This window comes from Neodiprion pinetum, chromosome 2, assembly GCF_021155775.2.
Source record: "Neodiprion pinetum isolate iyNeoPine1 chromosome 2, iyNeoPine1.2, whole genome shotgun sequence".
Lineage (NCBI taxonomy): Eukaryota > Metazoa > Arthropoda > Insecta > Hymenoptera > Diprionidae > Neodiprion > Neodiprion pinetum.
The window spans coordinates 31083650-31104573 of record NC_060233.1 but is presented as its reverse complement, the minus strand read 5'-3'; the positions used below and the strand labels follow the sequence as shown (position 1 = coordinate 31104573).

Genomic DNA, 20924 nt, shown 5'->3' with positions numbered 1-20924 from the left:
AGCGAAAAGAGCGTAGGACCAACAGGAGAGAAATGGCGAGCGAAAAAGCACCCGCTGAAAAATGTCGAAAATTCGGGTTCTAGTTTTTTGGCCGTAACTTTTGATGCGTTAATCGCAGCGTATTGTGACTGCGCCCAATCGATTTCTCTCGCAAAAATACGTCCGATCAGTGCTACAATTAATCGATTCCAGCACTTTTCAAAATCGCGAAAATTTTCGCCAAAAACTCAAAGGGGTTAGCCTTACTTTTTTTTTGGGCAAAAAACTTTTGGTCTCAGATTCGATTTAAACGACCCTTATCTGACCAATGGGACCCTCAGGAACTCAGAAATCGCAGTGAAAAGAGCGTAAGAACAACAAAAGAGAAATGGCGTGCGAAAAAGCACCTGCTGAAAAATGTCGAAAACTCTAGTTCTAGTTTTTTAACCGTAACTTTTGATGCGTTGATCGCAGCGTATTGTGACAGCGCCCAATCGATTTCTCTCGCAAAAATACGTCCGATCAGTGCTACAATTAATCGATTCCAGCACTGTTCAAAATCGCGAAAATTTTCGCCAAAAACACAAAGGGGTTAGCCTTACTTTTTTTTTGGGCAGAAAACTTTTGGTCTCAGATTCGATTTGAATGACCCTTATCTGACCAATGGGATCCTCAGGAACTCAGAAATCGCAGTGAAAAGAGCGTAGGAACAACAGGAGAGAAATGGCGAGCGAAAAAGCACCCGCTGAAAAATGTCGAAAATTCAGGTTCTGGTTTTTTGGCTGTAACTTTCGGTGCGTTGATCGCAGCGTATCGGGACTGCACCCAATCGATTTATCTCGCAAAATTACGTCCGATCAGTGCTACAATTAATTGATTCCAGCACTTTTTAAAATGGCGAAAATTTACGCCAAAAACACAAAGGGGTTAGCCTTACTTTTTTTTTGGGCTAAAAACTTTTGGTCTCAGATTCGATTTAAATGACCCTTATCTGACCAATCGGACCTTCAGGAACTCAGAAATCGCGGCGAAAAGAGCGTAGGACCAACAGGAGAGAAATGGCGAGCGAAAAAGCACCCGCTGAAAAATGTCGAAAATTCAGGCTCTGGTTTTTTGGCTGTAACTTTCGGTGCGTTGATCGCAGCGTATCGGGATTGCACCCAATCGATTTCTCTCGCAAAATTACGTCCGATCAGTGCTACAATTAATTGATTCCAGCACTTTTCAAAATGGCAAAAATTTTCGCCAAAAACACAAAGGGGTTAGCCTTACTTTTTTTTTGGGCAAAAAACTTTGAGTCTCAGATTCGATTTAAATGACCCTTATCTTACCAATCGGACCTTCAGGAACTCAGAAATCGCAGCGAAAAGAGCGTAGGACCAACAGGAGAGAAATGGCGTGCGAAAAAGCACCTGCTGAAAAATGTCGAAAATTCAGGTTCTAGTTTTTCAACCGTAACTTTTGATGCGTTGATCGCAGCGTATTGTGACTGCGCCCAATCGATTTCTCTCGCAAAACTACGTCCGATCAGTGCTACAATTAATTGATTCCAGCACTTCTCAAAATCGCGAAAATTTTCGCCAAAAACACAAAGGGGTTAGCCTTACTTTTTTTTTGGGCAAAAAACTTTTGATCTCAGATTCGATTCAAATGACCCTTATCTGACCAATCGGACCTTCAGGAACTCAGAAATCGCAGCGAAAAGAGCGTAGGACCAACAGGAGAGAAATGGCGTGCGAAAAAGCACCTGCTGAAAAATGTCGAAAATTCAGGTTCTAAATTTTTGGCCGTAACTTTTGATGCGTTGATCGCAGCGTACTGTGACTGCGCCCAATCGATTTCTCTCGCAAAATTACGTCCGATCAGTGCTACAATTAATTGATTCCGGCACTTTTCAAAATCGCAAAAATTTTCGCCAAAAACACAAAGGGGTTAGCCTTACTTTTTTTTTGGGCTAAAAACTTTTAGTCTCAGATTCGATTTAAATGACCCTTATCTGACCAATCGGACCTTCAGGAACTCAGAAATCGCAGCGAAAAGAGCGTAGGACCAACAGGAGAGAAATGGCGTGCGAAAAAGCACCTGCTGAAAAATGTCGAAAATTCAGGTTCTAGTTTTTTGGCCGTAACTTTTGATGCGTTAATCGCAGCGTATTGTGACTGCGCCCAATCGATTTCTCTCCCAAAATTACGTCCGATCAGTGCTACAATTAATTGATTCCAGCACTTTTCAAAATCGCGAAAATTTTCGCCAAAAACACAAAGGGGTTAGCCTTACTTTTTTTTTGGGCAAAAAACTTTTGGTCTCAGATTCGATTTAAATGACCCCCATCTGACCAATCGGACCTTCAGGAACTCAGAAATCGCAGCGAAAAGAGCGTAGGACCAACAGGAAAGAAATGGCGTGCGAAAAAGCACCTGCTGAAACATGTCGAAAATTCAGGATCTAGTCTTTTGGCCGTAACTTTTGATGCGTTGATCGCAGCGTATTGTGACTGCGCCCAATCGATTTCTCTAGCAAAATTACGTCGATATGGTGCGCCAAAGAATTGATTCCAGCACTTCTCAAAATCGCGAAAATTTTCGCCAAAAACACAAAGGGGTTAGCCTTACTTTTTTTTTTGGGCTGAAAACTTATGGTCTCAGATTCGATTTAAACGACCCTTATCTGACCAATGGGACCGTCAGGAACTCAGAAATCGCAGTGAAAAGAGCGTAGGAACAACAGGAGAGAAATGGCGTGCGAAAAAGCACCTGCTGAAAAATGTCGAAAACTCTAGTTCTAGTTTTTTAACCGTAACTTTTGATGCGTTGATCGCAGCGTATTGTGACTGCGCCCAATCGATTTCTCTCGCAAAATTACGTCCGATCAGTGCTACAATTAATTGATTCCAGCACTGTTCAAAATCGCGAAAATTTTCGCCAAAAACACAAAGGGGTTAGCCTTACTTTTTTTTTGGGCAAAAAACTTTTAGTCTCAGATTCGATTCAAATGACCCTTATCTGACCAATCGGACCTTCAGGAACTCAGAAATCGCAGCGAAAAGAGCGTAGGACCAACAGGAGAGAAAAGGCGAGCGAAAAAGCACCCGCTGAAAAATGTCGAAAATTCAGGTTCTGGTTTTTTGGCTGTAACTTTCGGTGCGTTGATCGCAGCGTATCGGGACTGCACCCAATCGATTTCTCTCGCAAAATTACGTCCGATCAGTGCTACAATTAATTGATTCCAGCACTTTTCAAAATCGCGAAAATTTTCGCCAAAAACACAAAGGGGTTAGCCTTACTTTTTTTTTTGGGCTGAAAACTTATGGTCTCAGATTCGATTTAAACGACCCTTATCTGACCAATGGGACCGTCAGGAACTCAGAAATCGCAGTGAAAAGAGCGTAGGAACAACAGGAGAGAAATGGCGTGCGAAAAAGCACCTGCTGAAAAATGTCGAAAACTCTAGTTCTAGTTTTTTAACCGTAACTTTTGATGCGTTGATCGCAGCGTATTGTGACTGCGCCCAATCGATTTCTCTCGCAAAATTACGTCCGATCAGTGCTACAATTAATTGATTCCAGCACTGTTCAAAATCGCGAAAATTTTCGCCAAAAACACAAAGGGGTTAGCCTTACTTTTTTTTTGGGCAAAAAACTTTTAGTCTCAGATTCGATTCAAATGACCCTTATCTGACCAATCGGACCTTCAGGAACTCAGAAATCGCAGCGAAAAGAGCGTAGGACCAACAGGAGAGAAAAGGCGAGCGAAAAAGCACCCGCTGAAAAATGTCGAAAATTCAGGTTCTGGTTTTTTGGCTGTAACTTTCGGTGCGTTGATCGCAGCGTATCGGGACTGCACCCAATCGATTTCTCTCGCAAAATTACGTCCGATCAGTGCTACAATTAATTGATTCCAGCACTTTTCAAAATCGCGAAAATTTTCGCCAAAAACACAAAGGGGTTAGCCTTACTTTTTTTTTGGGCTAAAAACTTTTGGTCTCAGATTCGATTTAAACGACCCTTATCTGACCAATGGGACCCTCAGGAACTCAGAAATCGCAGTGAAAAAAGCGTAGGACCAACGGGAAAGAAATGGCGAGCGAAAAAACATCTGCTGAAAAATACCGAAAAGACAGGTCCTCGTTTTTTGGCTGTAACTTTTGATCCGCTGCTCGCACCGCATCGGGACTGCGCTGAATCGATTTGTCTCGCAAAACTACGTCGGAATAGTGCCAGAAAGACCTTATTCCAGCACTTCCCAAAATCGCGAAAATTTTAGCCAAAAATGCGAAGGGGTTAGCCTTACTTTCTTCTTCACATTTGGAGCCAAAAATTTATGGTCACAGATTCGACTAGGAGGAACACTAGGTGAAGGGGGACGAGGATTTCTGCACGGTGAGTATAACATTCTTACAACACTTGCAGGCAATTGTAATTATATTGTATTTAATATTTTTTAGACTTGTCATGTTCACAATAAATTATTTCAATTCATTTTTCGTGCGAGCCCAAACTCAGTAGCTATCAATGAGGTAATAAAATTTCTGTAATCCTCTCATAATCTTCTGGTAATCTTCTTGGTAATTCAATATGAAACAAAAATTTTTTTACAACAGCCTATAAATAAAATGAATTTGAGCATGTCCTCTTTAACTTATAGAATAATATTTTCACCGAGTTACACTCTTTTAATCACTCTATTTCGTTACAATGTCGAGAAAAATGAAACATTTCGACCTCAGATTGATAAAAAAATTCATATTTGTACGTTATGATTTATGCATTTGTCCTCATTTTTATAAAAATTAGTGTACAAGATATAAGTTGGGCAACTTGGTTTTGGTGTATTTTTTCACGTGAGGCAGAGCATAATCAAGCTGTTGAGAATCACCTTTCGTTACGAGGTGTTCGAATTGTTTATTTCATTTTGGTGAATGAGAGTTTGTACTTCTGCGTGGAAAAATTCAGTAGTCGCCTTCCCTGAAACACGTAGGGAAACTCAATCCATTGCTGCTTTTTTATTCTGCCACGCTGTAAACCAGTAATTTGAACTTACGATTCCAACATTTCCATTGCCGTTGGACAAATCGTCGATTTCCAATTTCTGACTCTTGTGCAGATTCTTCCTTTGAACTCGCATTGGTCGATAACTGTTGTACAACACAATCGCATAATCCGGTAACAAACCGATTATCACTGTAACAGTTGTCAATAACCAGAACGTTATGGATAGGCACAACTTATTCATCACATAGACTATGTCTCCGTCGTAGACTCTGAAATAAAAAGATCAAGGTAAAGTCAATGTTTCCATTCCAGGCATCCCTCTAATAAAAGCTTCTAGAATGCGTGCATAGGATTCGAATGCATTTCGACAACCGCGTTATTATGTTTAAAAAATTTCAACAGCTGTGTGAAATTCTCATACTTACATTCCCAGCGATGAATAGATTAGCGAGAGTAGAATGAATGACAAACAAGATAATATTATGCTGACTACAAAAGGAACTGTCCAATACGTGCTGTGTAACAGAAGCTGAAAGAATATTTACACATGAATATCGGGGCTCAAAATAGCTGAACTAAGTAATGTGCTCGTACAAAGTTTCCGAGCATTATAAACAAATATGAGTGTCTAGGATTTTTTTGCTCCCAGTTTTCACCTTAATATTAGACACCATAATAACGACGTAGTAAATCAAGGTACTGTAGGCCCAGTGACCACCTGGGGTATTGTCGTATAAAATAGTCGGATTGATGTACCAGTAACCGAAAGGCACGAAATACGATACTGATGCATGCCATATACCTTTAAAAAAAATACATCCGTACTTAAGACATTGCACATGTTTGGAAGCACATATTTTCAGTAGTATGCATCCTTACCACTGGCCATCCACAAACAAAACTGTTTTTTTGATAGCAAATAATTTCTTTTGTACAGTTTATACAATTGAGGAAACTTTAACAGATCATCTGCTACATGGTCCTGCTCCAATAAACCGTAAAGCAGTACGGGAATCGAAGTAAATATCACATTGTAACACATCAGATAAACACTGTCAAATAACACCTGGTGGAAAAAAATTAAACGTATAAAAAATACAACACATAAATCATCTTCGAAATTGTCGGAAAATAGGCAGTTGCATTGACAAACCTGAGTAGAAAATCCACTGTGTATGCCGAAGAATATTTGCGGCACGACCAGGGTTAAATTCTTGTAGAAAAAGTACTGTGTTAAAATGCTTATACGTATGTAGTACCAGTGTCCGTGTACCAAGAGAGCCCGTCGGAGGAACATAAATTTCGCGAAAGCAAAATCGGCGCTCATGGTCGCCTGACGTCCCTCCTTTCCCATAATGCCAATACCGACATGAGCTTGTTGGATCATTGACACATCGTTACCTCCGTCACCGATAGCTGCGGTAACCGGCCGATTGCCTGACTGCTTGATCAATTGCACCATCTGCAAGAAAAAGGATTAACGATTTTAATTGGCAACTCTGCGCATCTGATCAAATAATTTCGCTCCTCCTGGATTTTACCGCGACTGATAATTCTTGTTAGTGACAGACTTCACAGCCGGGTACTACAAGTACCCGAATTTCCTTTTGTACTAGCTATAGGTCTCACAGTCACCCTTCTCGATAGACTCAAAATAATAATAGTGGGTTCGGGGTCGATTTAACGATTAATAATATGGCCACCAGATATCAAACTGTACTTCAGGGTTTATTGGACAAGCTTTACATTCAATCAATCACTAATTATTCAACGCTTGTCTCAACTTGGGTAACTTTCTAACGGTTATCCGTTCAACACGGGTCTCATCGCGAACAGAACCGGAGTAGGCCTCAGGATGACGTGTACAGGTACCATCTCACCCGAAATCATCGGTCAGTACCTGTACTATTTTAACCGGGGGCTGCAAGCCGCGCTGGTTCCCCGACACGAAAACCACCCCGGGGTAGCTTAGCTACCCCGACAAGGCCAGCCCACGCGGCTACACCAATTTTGTGTGATTTGTAGCTTACTTAAGTAAATATAGAAAACCTAATCTCACGGTCTTATGCGTTACGATTTTTAAGTGTAGATTTGATTAATTATAGCATAACCCCGTTCGAAAACATCGCCTACATACCTCACATTTTTGGAGAGGAGACATCCTGCAGCACACAACGGATTCGCAAGCCATCGTGACGCTTCGTAATAAGTCCGGACAGTCCCTGTATGCTGTTGTCATGCTTGCACCGTCCATTATCAACCCGAACTGCTTGTAAGGCTCCAATTCGAGTTTTCGTCTGAAAACGAAGGGTTAATTTTAGCGGAGAGATTTATTGTGTACAAGAGGCATGTTGCTGTTCAACTCATAGAACAGTCTCAAACTGAATAAGGAATTGGACCGATGTGACCAGTGCAAACAGTGAGGAATAAAAAGAAAGAAAATTTACAGCGTACAGCTGACTTACTCGAAACTGGTGAGTGCTACGCAACAGTTTTCTGCTGTGGCCTCACCCATTAGCCTCAATATCTCAGTTCCTTTTTTGAAATGACCGCAGAGGTAAGCAATATTCTCTGCAGTCTCGCCCTTATCCCCTGTTAAAACCCAGATCTGAGGACAGAAATAAAAATGAGAATAGGAGAAATTCTAAAAGATCACAAGAAAACAAAAACGGATACTTTAAAAATTTATTCGAAATATTAACTTTTTCTTAATAATCTTAGATTTAGATTGTTGCATTGCGATTTTTACTCGGAAAGTTATTCAAAAACCTACTTTAATCCCAGCTGCTCGTAAGGCTTCCAGCGTTTCCTGGACACCCTCCTGTAATCTGTCTTCGACGGCGGTAACACCAAGAAGCGTCAAGCCTTTTTCCACCGACCTGTAACACCGTTCTACGTGGGCAGCGCGTTCCGGGCCAATAATTTGTCTAGCCCGTTCCACACTGGTCATTAAGCGATCGTAATCAGATTTGGAAATTTTCTTGAACCCGACTACAAGCGTGCGCAAGCCTCGCTAGAATTGAAAAAGTAAGACAATCAAAGAACTAAACGACAACGAAGAAAAGAGTTACAACTGGAAAGTATTTACATTATCTTTCTTTTTCATTTTTCTTTTACTTTGAAAAAACGCTAAACAAGGTATTTAGAATTTGATTTCGGGTTTTGCATTATTTTGGTCATGTCTTTAATTTTAATACCCCGGAAAAATCCTCGACGTGTTTGTTGGATTCCGCCACTTTGCCTTTTACGATTAACGGGTAAACTGATGCGTCAGCACCCTTGCAGTACAGCCATATGTCTCCAGCACCGTCTCGGACTACAACGGACATTCTCTTCCTTTCTAGAGAAGAATATACAGAGTATAGAATTTATCAATCACCATTCGAGCAAATCAGCTTATTGCAGCATACGGACCTGAAGTAAATTCAAACGTGTCCAGTTTCCTAAATTTTAGTACGTCATTGTTTATTCGTATCTCCATTTCGTCACCATTGTTCTTTTGCAATACCACTCCACATCTGGCGCCAGCTTCCACTAAAGCTTTTTCGTCCGCGGATGCTGCCTGCGAATGTTTGCAACTTATTTTTTGAAAAATTATAAATATATGTTTGCATGGAGAATGCACAATTTACAAGTAATTAATAAAAATCCCGACATATTATTAGTCCCGATAATATTTTTGTGGCATTTCAAAATATCCTCTATTTCTGGCAAGGCTGCAATTTTTTTTTCTCAATTTTTGCTCGCATCTTAGAGAGAGTTGCAATTATTTACCAAGAAAAAATTAAATCCTAAGAGTATAGTTGTGTATGGATTTAAAACTTCCTTCAGAAATTGAACTCTGTATGATGTGATCAAAGTATGAAAAACTTGTTACTGCATATTGTCTGAGATTTGCAGTACGAAATTCAGTTTTATATGCTCACTTGATATTCCGGTAGATTCGGGTCCATGAGTAGCGAGCTGTTGACAACAGTAGTCTTTTTTTCCCGAAAACTTTTCCGGAATACAGACCGACGAGCTACTATACTGGCACGTTGGCTAGAAGGTGCTATGTGGACAACGTTGCAGAGGGTAATGCCAATCATGAAGTGCCAAATCTCTGGCTGCCATAGAACAGAAACGAAAGATTTTTACTTCCAAAAAAAAGGAATCACATCGTAATGAGCTTTTAGTGAAACGTTGGTCTTACCTTCCACACGGTGAGCTTTTCGGCATGAGTTTCATCGCCGTTCTCGGGAAGCAAGTGAAGACTGCCGTCACAGTCTCGTTCCAAGTAAGTCCTTCCGTCTACCGAACACCGCCTGAATACCATCAGATTTTCAGTGAGTGTACCGGTCTTGTCAGTGAACAAATACTCAACCTGGCCGAGCTCCTCGTTTAAATCGGACGTATTAGCCAAAGCCGGTTGGTCCGATTCCTCGTCGTACATTTTAATGTCCCAGGCAAAGTAAAACGAACCAAGAAATTTTTGCATCTCTAAAATGTTAGAAATAACTCGTAACACTAACTCAAACTTCCGCGGTTACGGATGTCTTCAGGGTTCAACACTCACCAGCGGTCACATACAGGGATATTGGCACAATGTAATTGTAAAGAATCGCAAAGGCCAGGGCATCAACTATGAAGGTGTACGTAGTAATGGGGTCCGATGTTCCCAAGTATTCATCCCAGGTTGGATTCAACTCAAGGAGAGCTTTCGTTAGTGCTGAAGAGAAAATTAGGACCACCAGTAAAACGATAAATATAATGAGATATTTGTTGATGGATCTGTAAAGACAACGAAATAAAACGAATGAGAACTTGAGAAAATCACGAAATCAAAGTATACTCCATTCACTCACTTCTCCGCCGTCGAAAACTTGTTTGTTGTAATTTTCGAATTTAAAGAAAGTTTCGTATCTTGTCCGGTGTAAATCGCGCAGCCGATAACGTAAGCCGTGTCCTTTACTCTCGCTCCTCGTAACAGCAGATTATCCACGGTAAGGAAGCCAGTGTTTCTTTCATCGCCATAATTTATCTCCATCTTACCATGAAAGTTGTAGAGGTCAGCCAATGGATGCTGACAAGTAATCGTTGCCTCCAGCGATACGATATCGGATATCGACGGGGTGGAAAGAACTCTGGGAACTTGCAAGGTCTGAAAGTGTACATTGAAAGTAGAGTAAGAATGTGACGATGATTTTCGAACCGCGAAATTAAATTTCGCATCTGTGCAGTGCTTACCTTAAGATTTGTCTCACCGTCGAGATTTGACGTAGTGACGTAGCAGCAACCAGTCGGATCGCTACTGAATAGAAGTACCAAATCACAGGGTACATCTTCGTCGCAATTCACCCTCACTAGATCCCCAACTACGACGTTTTCACAATAAATATCCTGCAGCAGAACCCAACAGATTATCACAATGAAATTGTGTGTGATCTACCGTGATTCTTACCTGAACATACGAGTTACGAATAACCGTAACGAGGGCACGGTTGACCCGTTGATCAGACCGATATCGAAGCCAATCTTCGTAGCCCTGTTTGCAGGCTGTTACTAAAATTACAAACATTAAGGGTAGAGAGCTGGTTAGTGGTGATACTGGTGACTCGATAGAGATTGCTATCAAGGCTGTGATGAGGAAATAGAAATTCGCCACTCGCCGGAACTGCTCGAACAAATTCTTTGGCAAGAAATTCCATAGTGTGTACTGAAACATTAGAAATTATTAGCGTGACGTGGAGTCTTGATGATATAGTTTTTACCCTCAATCGTTTGACATCAGAAATACAAGTCACTTACTTTGTTTGTAGCGATTCGATTAACGGGATATTCTGTCTCCTTTGGATCGTTATCAGGTTTGATAAAGATTGTCCTATGCTCTGCGGGAGTTGATGATCCGCTCCCCTGAAAGGTACGAAAGATTCTGAATTACTTTCGTGAATTCAAGAGCAAAGCGTGGTTGGATGAGTTCGTCTGAAAATTACGTATAAGCAAATGTGAATACGTTACTCAAAGTAGTTTATTTTTGCTGACTGTAGCTATCAATAATACTAATAACCAAATAACGTGTAAAGTCATCTGCTAATACGGTCTGAATTGCTGCGTCGTTGCAAACTTGCTTCACGTAACACCGGGAGTCGAAATATGGTAATACATTGTCCAAAAAGATACTGATAGGTTCTCCTACGTCTTCGAAAAAATATACATCTTCTTCGGCTCCGCTGGGGATGATTCAGCTGATTGCGATAATAATCGATCGATTCAATATTTTCCGAACCCAGCTGAGAGTTCGCCGTTTGCTCCATTTACTGGGCTTACAATCGATCTCTTTATAATAACTTATTCTAACGAAATACTAACATTTCAGGTTATTAATTACAACGGATAACGGACTATGCGTAGACGAGAATCTGGTTCTGATCCTGTTCCATCGGTGCATTCGACAAATGATTGTAGGTATTCGTATAATACGATTCCTTTGTTTTGACGAGCTTGAAGCAGTAGTCATGGTCAATCGGCGACGCGACACACAAGAGAAATTCTGTCCAACGATAGATCAAATTGACCTTTTTGCTTAAAGCGAGTGCACAAAAGTATTTTGCACAATGCGGGAAAAATTTATAAGATCGGTAATACTGTTCAATCTCAATGTTGACAGTGGTATACGATTGTTGTAACTCCAAAGACCGATTATTCAATGACGGGATGTATCACAAGGGCGAAAAGCTTTTCACATCGGTTAACCGCAGATCCGCCAAACCTCTGTTCAATTGTATAAACCGATTCAAAAAGAAATTCCTTGACGATTCTTTCATGAACATGAACAGCAGTCAGTACATTGACGACATGTACCAAGCTTGGCTCAAGGATGAAAAGTCTGTTCACGCTTCGTGGGCTTCCTACTTTAGACAGGCCGCATCTGGTGCCCCACCAGATCAGCGATACTCTCGTCCCCCAATGCTGCGAGTCTCGTCTCGTGCCTCAGTGACCCCTGCTAATCTTCAAATCCAGCCTACTGAACGTGAGTAAGTTTATGGCCTCAAGGTATTGTAGGAAATCCTGCACAACCATGCACACTTTTGGTACAAAAAATTTGATTGAATATCGTATGAATCAGGAAAAATATCGCCAGAGTATAGTATTCGGAAAAAAAGCGATGCTGAACTACAAGGAAAGGACTACGTGGCTGGAACCCTCGATATTAGTGCAGCCGTGAGAGCTTATCAGGTATGAATGATCATAATGATGTAACGCTCGTTTGCCACTTGCTAGTCCGCGAGACTGCAAACTCTCTGGGATAGTCTAGACATGTTCTTTGCCATTTATATTTTCTGTCCGACACTTTTCGTTTTAATATACACAAGTTTTTATTTTTGCCTTTTGTGTCTTTACTGAACTACCTTTTTTCTGTAACTTTATATCTGAATAATTGTTTTTTGTCATTATTAATACCCTGTATCCCAATGCCATTTAGCCACATACATTATCGTCTCCGCACAAGGAAATGTTTTATCAGTGATATCCTCCACCTACAGTCACGAGGACATCTGATAGCTGACATTGACCCATTGGGAATACAAAATCCTGAGTCTAAGCATTTGAAAGGAACGTCCAATCCAGCACCAGAGGTCGTTGTGCGGGCACACTTCAAAGGCATAACAGAAGTGGAAATGAACAAGGAGTTTTTCCTGGGTTCGAGCACGCACATCGCAGGAGAAAAACCAACCTTGCCGTTAAAAGATATCATCATGCGGCTGAATAACATTTACTGTGGTCATATCGGCCTTGAATATGCCTACATACCAGACTTTGCAGTGGTTCGTTGCTTCGTCTGTCACTTACTTAGTTAGTAATTTCTTTATTCCGAATATGTAACATGAGAAAACAAGAAGATCAGCTGCAACAACAATTGTCGCCATGTCAGAAACTCGTGTTAGTTGAATCTTCACTGAAAGCACGTCAGAATTTATTTTGTCATTGTTGGGAGTAATCATATAGAGCATTAGCAGAAATTATTTGTGATTATTATTGGATATTTGGAAGTTAATGTACCGAAACTGGCCTGAAGCTTATGACTTGATAGCGTATCGAGCTTCCGGTGATATGAAAAATCAGTGAAGTAATTCACGCTTGATTAAAATCAGTTAGATTGGCTGAGACACAAGTTTGAGATGCCAGGTATAATGAATATTAGTACGGAGCACAGGAAGTGGACCTGGAAGCAAGTGATGCGAGCTGTCTCTTTTGAGTCATTTCTGGCAAAAAAATTTGGCAGTGAGAAACGGTTTGGATTGGAAGGATGCGAGTCGTTCATTCCAGCAATGGCTGAATGTCTCGAAACGTCTTCTGAAAATGGTAAAATAAAAATGATCCATACAACGATAAAATAAATGACTTATAAGTAAAGTGAATTTAACTGCACTACCCGAATTGTATATTATCAGGAGTTGAGACAGTTGGGATAGGCCTAGCTCACCGAGGGCGTTTGAATACCTTGGTGAACATTTGTTTGAAGCCGATGAGACAACTCTTCACTCAATTCAATCCAATCGAATTGGAGGGCTCGGGCTCTGGTGACGTCAAATATCACCTTGGTACTTACAGTCAGAGACTATTGGACAGGTACTTTGACAATCTCGACAATTCATAAACTATGAATTTTTATAAAATAACCGTATTATTTAGAACAGAGAAAACGATAAGCGTTGCCATAATGCCGAATCCGTCTCATTTGGAAGCGGTGAATCCAGTGGTTGTAGGACGCATTCGAGCCGAGCAAGTAGCCAAAAATGATCAAAAAGGTTAATCGATTAAAATCCGTGTCATCCGCATGTGCTGGATTTCGGGGGAAAATATACTCTCTGCTAATATATTCATACTACGTAAAAAGGAGCTCGGTCACTCGCGATATTGGTGCACGGAGATGCGGCCTACGCCGGACAAGGTATCTGCTTCGAAACTGCCCACTTTACAAGCCTTTCCGACTACTCGACTGGCGGTGTTTTGCATTTCGTCATTAACAATCAGGTGAGCTATGAGGAAGTCTATGTACGCGTATCAGCGACCGGTGAATCCTCTCAATTCTGCTCATTTCATTAACAGATCGGATTCACAACTGACCCAAGGTACTCACGATCCAGTCCACACTGTACAGACGTCGCTCGTGTGGTTAACGCTCCCATATTTCACGTCCATGCTGATGACCCGGATGCAGTCGTATATTGTAGCAAAGTGGCAAGTGAATATAGGTAAATCCTTCTAACTTTGCTTAATATTTTCCAAGGTGGCGTTATGTTTTATTATTTGATTTGACCAGGGCGAAATTTCACAATGATGTAGTAGTGGACATTGTTGGTTATCGTCGGAATGGCCACAACGAGATGGACGAGCCGATGCTGACCCAGCCACTTATGTACAAACGAATTAAAGAGCTTCCTAACGTTCTTGAAATCTACAGTAAAAAGCTACTCAGCGAGGGCGTTTTTACGGAGGATGAGATGAAGGCGGTAATGAAGCTTGTTATCTGAATAAGCCACGATGTGCACTGTGTACACAACGAATTTACCCTCAAAATAGTCTGAGCAAAGTCGAACATTGACATTACCCCCGAGTATGTTTCAGGAAAAAGAAAAGTTTCTACAGACTTGCGAAACGGAGTTTAAAAAGGCGCAGGAAATCACGACAATGCATATCAGTGACTGGCACGATACTCCGTGGTCTGATTTTTTCGAGAAACAAACTCCAAAAGCAAAAATTCCGCCCACTGGAATAGATTCTGAAGACATAAAAACCATCTGTATGGCAGTATCGACACCGCCAAAGGACATCGAGGTTCACAAGCAGGTACATACTTTGACCCATACCGTTAGGGAGTAGGAAATAAAAAATCGGACGGCGGCTAATTGCACCATAAGATAAAAGCACAATATACATTTTATCGTGATAGGTGATAAGAGTAATGGCTGGCCGGCTTGCTATGACAAAGGCTCGTCAAATTGACTGGGCTCTGTGCGAGTGCCTGGCGTTTGCAAGTTTACTGAAGGAAGGTCATCACGTCCGTCTATCCGGAGAGGATGTCGAGCGTGGCACCTTCTCTCACAGACAGCACATAATTCACGATCAGAGCAAGGACATGACATGGAAGAATATAATTCACAACATATTCCCGGGGCAAAGTCTTTATACTGTGTCAAATTCTTCTCTCTCGGAATACGGTGTCTGCGGTAAGTGTCGCGCAAGAATGATGACTAATCTGCAGTCAGTCCTGGGTCTGCAAACTTTGGTCTGTCATGTTTGTTCAAGACCTAGTCCAAAAATCTAACGTTGGTCTTTAAATCGGTTCAATGCGCAGGATTCGAGCTCGGTTATTCAGCCTACGATCATAATTCCTTAACGATATGGGAAGCTCAGTTTGGAGACTTTGCCAATACCTGTCAGGTGATACAGAACTCCGAATCTCAACATCAAGACAAACCCTACGACACTATCTTGCTTTCTATTTTTGACGTCCAGGTGATACTGGACTCGCTGTTATGCTCCGGACAGGCAAAGTGGGGCCGACAAGTCGGACTAGTTTTGCTACTCCCACATGGAATGGAAGGCCAAGGACCAGAGCATTCATCCGCGAGATTGGAACGCTTCCTCCAGTTATCCGACGACGACTGCACCTATCTACCTGGCGAGGAACTGGGTTCTAGCGCGACAGAAACGCCCGAGGAAATAATGAACCGACAGCTGTTCAACATAAATTGGATAGTCTGTAACCCGACAACTCCTGCCAACATGTTTCACCTCCTACGGCGGCAGATACTCATGCCATTCCGGAAGCCGCTAGTCAGTACCGCCTAAGAGAAGCTGAAACTCTGCTATTGTCTGCACGACTTATAAAGTGGAATTGTTATAATCGTGTTATGCTTTCTTCAGGTGGTAATGACTCCGAAATCATTGCTTCGACACCCAGAGGCCCGGTCAAGCTTTGACGAAATATCAACCGGCACTTCGTTTCAACCCGTGATCGGTGACATCACGGCGGACTCAAAGTCTGTTAAAAAAGTAATCCTCTGTTCGGGAAAGGTATACTATGACTTGGTTGTGCAGAGGGCTGAGAGGAAGCTGGATGATACGATAGCTGTCATACGCGTAGAGCAGCTTTGTCCGTTTCCCTACAACTTAGTGGCGGAGGAGGTTCGCAAGTATCCAAATGTTAAGGTGAATGAGCGTCAAGTGACCAGCGCCTCGTTTACAACATTAATTTCGTGCCGATCCAACGTGCCTTCATTCATATTTTGATATACAGTTATTAATGTGGGTCCAAGAAGAGCACAAGAATCAGGGTGGTTTTCACTTTGTGCGAGAACGGATTGCCCTCTCTTTGCATAAACACATTGATGATATAGCCTACGGCGGCAGAGCCACTTCGGCGTCTCCAGCTACCGGTAGCAAATTAATTTACCAAAAGGAATTTAACCAAATGATGGAAACAGCGATGGGCCTCGAATGAAATTGCAACGTTCAAGTAACTTTCCACTCTTTAAATTTGAATAAAAAATTTTTACTCACGGATTCATGAAAACGAACAATCATTTAATTCTGATTTTTAGAATCTAGGCAGAGACATGCAATCGGCAAACAAGTCAGACGTCAAAACCAGGCGAGATACCGTAATTTGCTAAATCATCAGTATATTGTACGGTATTAACCGTGTAGTTATAATTTAATCACAGTGATTATACACTTTTTTTTAATAATTATGTTCGTGTAGATGGCTTTTTAGTAATACGATGTGTGATTTGGTCGTGGCTACGTACAGATCGTAATCGACTCTCTGAAATGACTAATTCGGTTTGGGTATGATGTGAATTAATTTATGAATCGCTACCATGGAATGATTGTCAAGCACAGAATCGAAACTCACCAATAAACTAATGTACTCGGTATTTATGAACCAAACAACGTCACTGTCACTGCTATCCCACATTGAGCCTCGGCATCTCAACGTAGATTAACGAGCAAATAAGGAACTGAGTATCAGCTTCAATGACCACACTCGGAATTGAAAATGGTTGCAATATGTAAGCAAATAGGTTGTCTTTGAGAACAAATAACGTGCTAACGATAGCAGGCCGGAGAATACCCTGCTAAACGAATTTTCACACCTTGCCACGACGCTTTGACGCATCGCAGATATCTCATGGCCTGTCGAACAATGCCGTATCTTGTACTAAGTCTGATCAAGGGTAGAACTTGACACAAAAAAAAAATTGCATTTATGAGAGGCAGCAGAAAATTGATGTGCCAAATTATGCAAGTATAAAATTTGAATAACTAACTGCGATTAGCAACGATAAGTGGTAGTGACATTGACACTTTATCGCATGAGGATAGTTAAGAATCGTGAACGGAAATGAGAATGTTCATATCAGTAAGTTGGTTGATATTATACAATGTGTAGAAACCTAGATTTCGCACACGAATTACGTACGTACTTTAATTTTCAATCTTATTGTCGAAAAATTTAAAATGTTCGAATTAGCAGATTTTTTAGGATTGTTAGAATTACGCTTCAAGTATTCGATCGTTCAATCATCGTCGGCCTACGCCTGTATATCGCAGCTGATATGAAATCTTTACGGTGGAATTATACTTTTTATTGTAAGTCTATACACTGCGCCGGTTTTATATCAACATTTGTTAAGAATGTTGTCATTTTTATCTGATTAATTAAAAATCAGTCAAACATATCTTAAGCAAAATGGAACTAAACATCACGTGAATTGACTATGAAAAATGAATTTTCTTGCCCGTATCAAAAGTTTCAAAACAATAGTTAGGCATAGCAGGTTTCGGTTTTATAAAAATTTGAATCGTTTCCGTTACTGCGGGATTACTCAAGTTTAAGGTATTCAGAAATTGTTCTGTTCATTTTCATCGACCAGAATTACTTTGGTAACAGTTATCTGTCTTCAAATAACTACTTGACCGTGAGTATTTAGTTTCCTGGTATCTTTTTGCACGGTGTCGATGTGATGACGATGTTAGATTGCTCGTTGAATTTTAGCCATATTTTCTTTGCAAGCTAATGTGTACAGATAAGGACATGGATATGATATATATAAGTATAGGTGTGAAGATATTGACACGTGGATGTTAAGTCAAGGTTTCACGTGCCAGAACAATGATGCATCATTTACAAATTACGCGTAATGTGTCACTGAAAATCATGTGTTTTATTTTTATTTATGTACCAAGTTTCGAGGTCTGGACAAAAATATGTCGAGCGTACACCATTAGAGTAATATTAAAAACATGTGCATATACAGGGTGAGGAAAAAGTATGTAAAACCCAAATGTTTCGCGGGATTCGGTGGAAAAAAAATTACCAAGCTTGAATCTTAGGTCATTTTTAATAAAGTATTCAATGGTAACCTTTGATCTGACCTTGAATCTCATCTTCAGTCATTTTAAGATCGATTTTAACTTTTCAAATGGGAACCTCCATTTTTGGTGCCAGAATCGAAAACAGCGGGAAGTTTGAGAGTCAAGGTCAAAGCAACGGTCACCATTGATTCCCTCGTTAAAAATTAACTAAAACTTAATCTTGATCATTTTTTTTCATCGAACACCCCGATATTTCTAGGGCTTTCCATACCTTTACCTCACCATGTATGCATGGCATTGACTCATATTCTTGATTACTATCAGGGTGTAGAACGAGTCATTTTTATTATGATTCAAAAATCGTTCACGGAGATTGATAAGTCGTGAAAGATTTCGTGGAAGAGATTTGCAATTTAGATAGCCGTAGATGATTAAATAATGTAAAATGTATCGAATCAAACGTAGAAAATCAAATAAGCTCTAAAGAAGCAAAGAAATGGGTAACGAAAAATAAATAATATGAATAGGCGGATGAGTATTGTAATACCTGTACATAACTATTCCAAATCTGCGGAATTTCAAAAATTTAGAAATTGCAATCATTACTGATAAAAATGGTGTATATCACAATGCACTTACCATTTGAACAGATGAGTGTTTCTAAGGCACCAACCTCGTTTTTTAATTTTTATAAGGGAATTATTTCCGGCACATTTCATTCGGAGTTAAATTAATAATAAATAAATAAATAAATGATGAAAATAAACTCGTTGTTACTAGTCCCGTTTTCTTCTTCAACTACGCGTGTCCTACGAACTTAGTTTACAGTGAAACTGCATCTCTGATTTATCACACGTCGCAAACATAATTTATAATACGCTTCACTTGGGTCAACTTTGCTTATTTGACTATTGATAATCGATTACGATCGTAACTTATTATTATCATGCAATGCGTGACTTTTAATTAATTCCTATATTGAGTCCATTGACCGAGACACAACACCAGGAATCAACTGCGTTGGGTAATGAAAAACTTTTTGAATCTGGTTGACAGTGAATCGATTGCTATTATCAACTAACGCGAGAGACAGAATTCTCACTCACGACCGTAACTAAGTTTCCTAATCTTTGGCTATCTAACGTCACGGTATACCCGCCCTGATAAGATTTGAATTTGTCGCTAGCTATTGGCCGGTGAGTTTAAGTTTTTTCGCCAACTGCATCCGTAGCTATGCCGCGCAGCCAGGTCACAACACAATTCCCGATGTAACACTATCACGAGGACTAATTTTCATGTTCTTATAATATTTGTAGAATCTACGTGTGCGCCAAACCAGATCCTGCCAGACTTCGACTGAGGAAATTTCATGGCGTACATCCAGTGTACTTTCGTCTGGTTATCTAGTTCCGAAGTAACCGCAAGTGTTACCATAAATTGCCTCGTTTCAAACGAGTGATTTAACTTACTAATTGAAATTCATCGAATATGAATTTAAGGAAATGGTCCGGAGAATTTGAGTCTCGTGAATCGTGTTATAGAAGATTGGTCGTATTCGTCATTTTATCATGATTAAATGTTGGGACTACGTGAACTTATTGTCGATATTCTTTCATTAATATACATTTTTAAATTGTGCATGTATGTACCTCCAAGGTATGCGATATATTTGACAGGTGGAAATGGATTGACTGTCGATCAAGAACACGGTCTTACATAGACCGTGATCAAGAAAAGAGATGTGACGCAGTTTATAACCACGTGACATCGTATAAATATCACGATAAGAGATCAACTGTGCATGATAAGTACAATTTAGATCCCACTTGCCCAGTAAACAATGTTTAATCTTTGTTATAAAACACAACGGAAATTTATCCCGAGCACTTGTGTTTGGTTCTTAAAGACACCTACGAATAGCTAAGGTTGGCTTTTACTCACAATTCATTTCCACGATACCGTTTGAAAATAGCCTGTGGGTAATCTTCAATTCCGCAATCACCATAAAGATCCCAAAAATCGGAATGTGTACAATACAAGGGATTGCGGTCAGACTGCTCGTTGAAGTCGCGCGGTGAACTGCATGTTATGAAATAGTGCTAGTACCGTGATGGGCTCTACACTGCCCTCATGGAGCAATATCATGCAGTATTTCTAATCCAGGATTGCCACTATTATTTCGTTACAAAATAGCTCGACTTTGCCAGATTTTCTAGTCGTAGAATTTACGTGTTCCAGATAGATAATATTCCTATTTCTTCATTTAAACAAATTTAACACAGATACAGCGCGTTTAAAACTACACTAGGATGACGTCATAAATGTTAGAAACAAATATTCTACTTGCTAAATTCAAACTGTTCAATGAAAAATATAAACTATTTCCGATAAAAATTTTCTGTTAATTCACTCCAGTCTGCGGAAAATTTTATCAATATCAACAAAATATTGAAAAATGTATTGTTTTCAAGAAAAATGATAAAATTCCCAGACTTTTCCCGGTTTCCACAAAGCGTGCCAACCCTTTAATCCCAATTCGTTCTTTCAAAAGTTACCACATATGATATCAGATAAAACTGAAACAGGGTTG

The 20924-nt window shown here is 40.3% G+C and overlaps 2 protein-coding genes across 4 annotated transcripts; one reads left to right on the top strand and one right to left on the bottom strand.

Moving 5' to 3' along the window:
• Window positions 1–4612: 4612 nt before the first annotated feature.
• LOC124212798 (phospholipid-transporting ATPase IF) lies at window positions 4613–19483 on the bottom strand. 3 transcript variants are annotated; one of them, XM_046613261.2, is made up of 19 exons: window positions 18974–19483; window positions 10757–10861; window positions 10410–10664; window positions 10196–10348; window positions 9814–10109; window positions 9525–9739; window positions 9162–9448; window positions 8896–9075; window positions 8384–8531; window positions 8167–8309; window positions 7743–7982; window positions 7435–7577; window positions 7107–7266; window positions 6123–6431; window positions 5849–6035; window positions 5626–5771; window positions 5395–5498; window positions 5019–5238; window positions 4613–4937 (listed from the first exon to the last, which is right to left on the bottom strand). In XM_046613261.2, the coding sequence occupies exons 1-19, from the start codon at window positions 18974–18976 to the stop codon at window positions 4860–4862; spliced, it is 3372 nt and encodes a 1123-aa protein (XP_046469217.1). In that variant the 5' UTR covers window positions 18977–19483; the 3' UTR covers window positions 4613–4859. The 3 variants fall into 3 exon arrangements, with proteins under 3 accessions (XP_046469217.1, XP_046469216.1, XP_046469215.1); XM_046613260.2 differs by lacking the exon at window positions 18974–19483 and adding an exon at window positions 16872–16939 and having other exon boundaries at window positions 4613–4942; XM_046613259.2 differs by lacking the exon at window positions 18974–19483 and adding an exon at window positions 16872–16939.
• On the top strand, window positions 11777–16704 carry LOC124212803 (2-oxoglutarate dehydrogenase, mitochondrial). The gene is made up of 15 exons (XM_069133750.1): window positions 11777–11978; window positions 12075–12184; window positions 12493–12774; window positions 13102–13312; window positions 13402–13579; window positions 13643–13758; window positions 13848–13984; window positions 14060–14205; window positions 14274–14463; window positions 14579–14800; window positions 14904–15180; window positions 15309–15394; window positions 15470–15790; window positions 15881–16165; window positions 16254–16704. The coding sequence occupies exons 1-15, from the start codon at window positions 11777–11779 to the stop codon at window positions 16455–16457; spliced, it is 2967 nt and encodes a 988-aa protein (XP_068989851.1). The 3' UTR covers window positions 16458–16704.
• Window positions 19484–20924: the final 1441 nt, after the last annotated feature.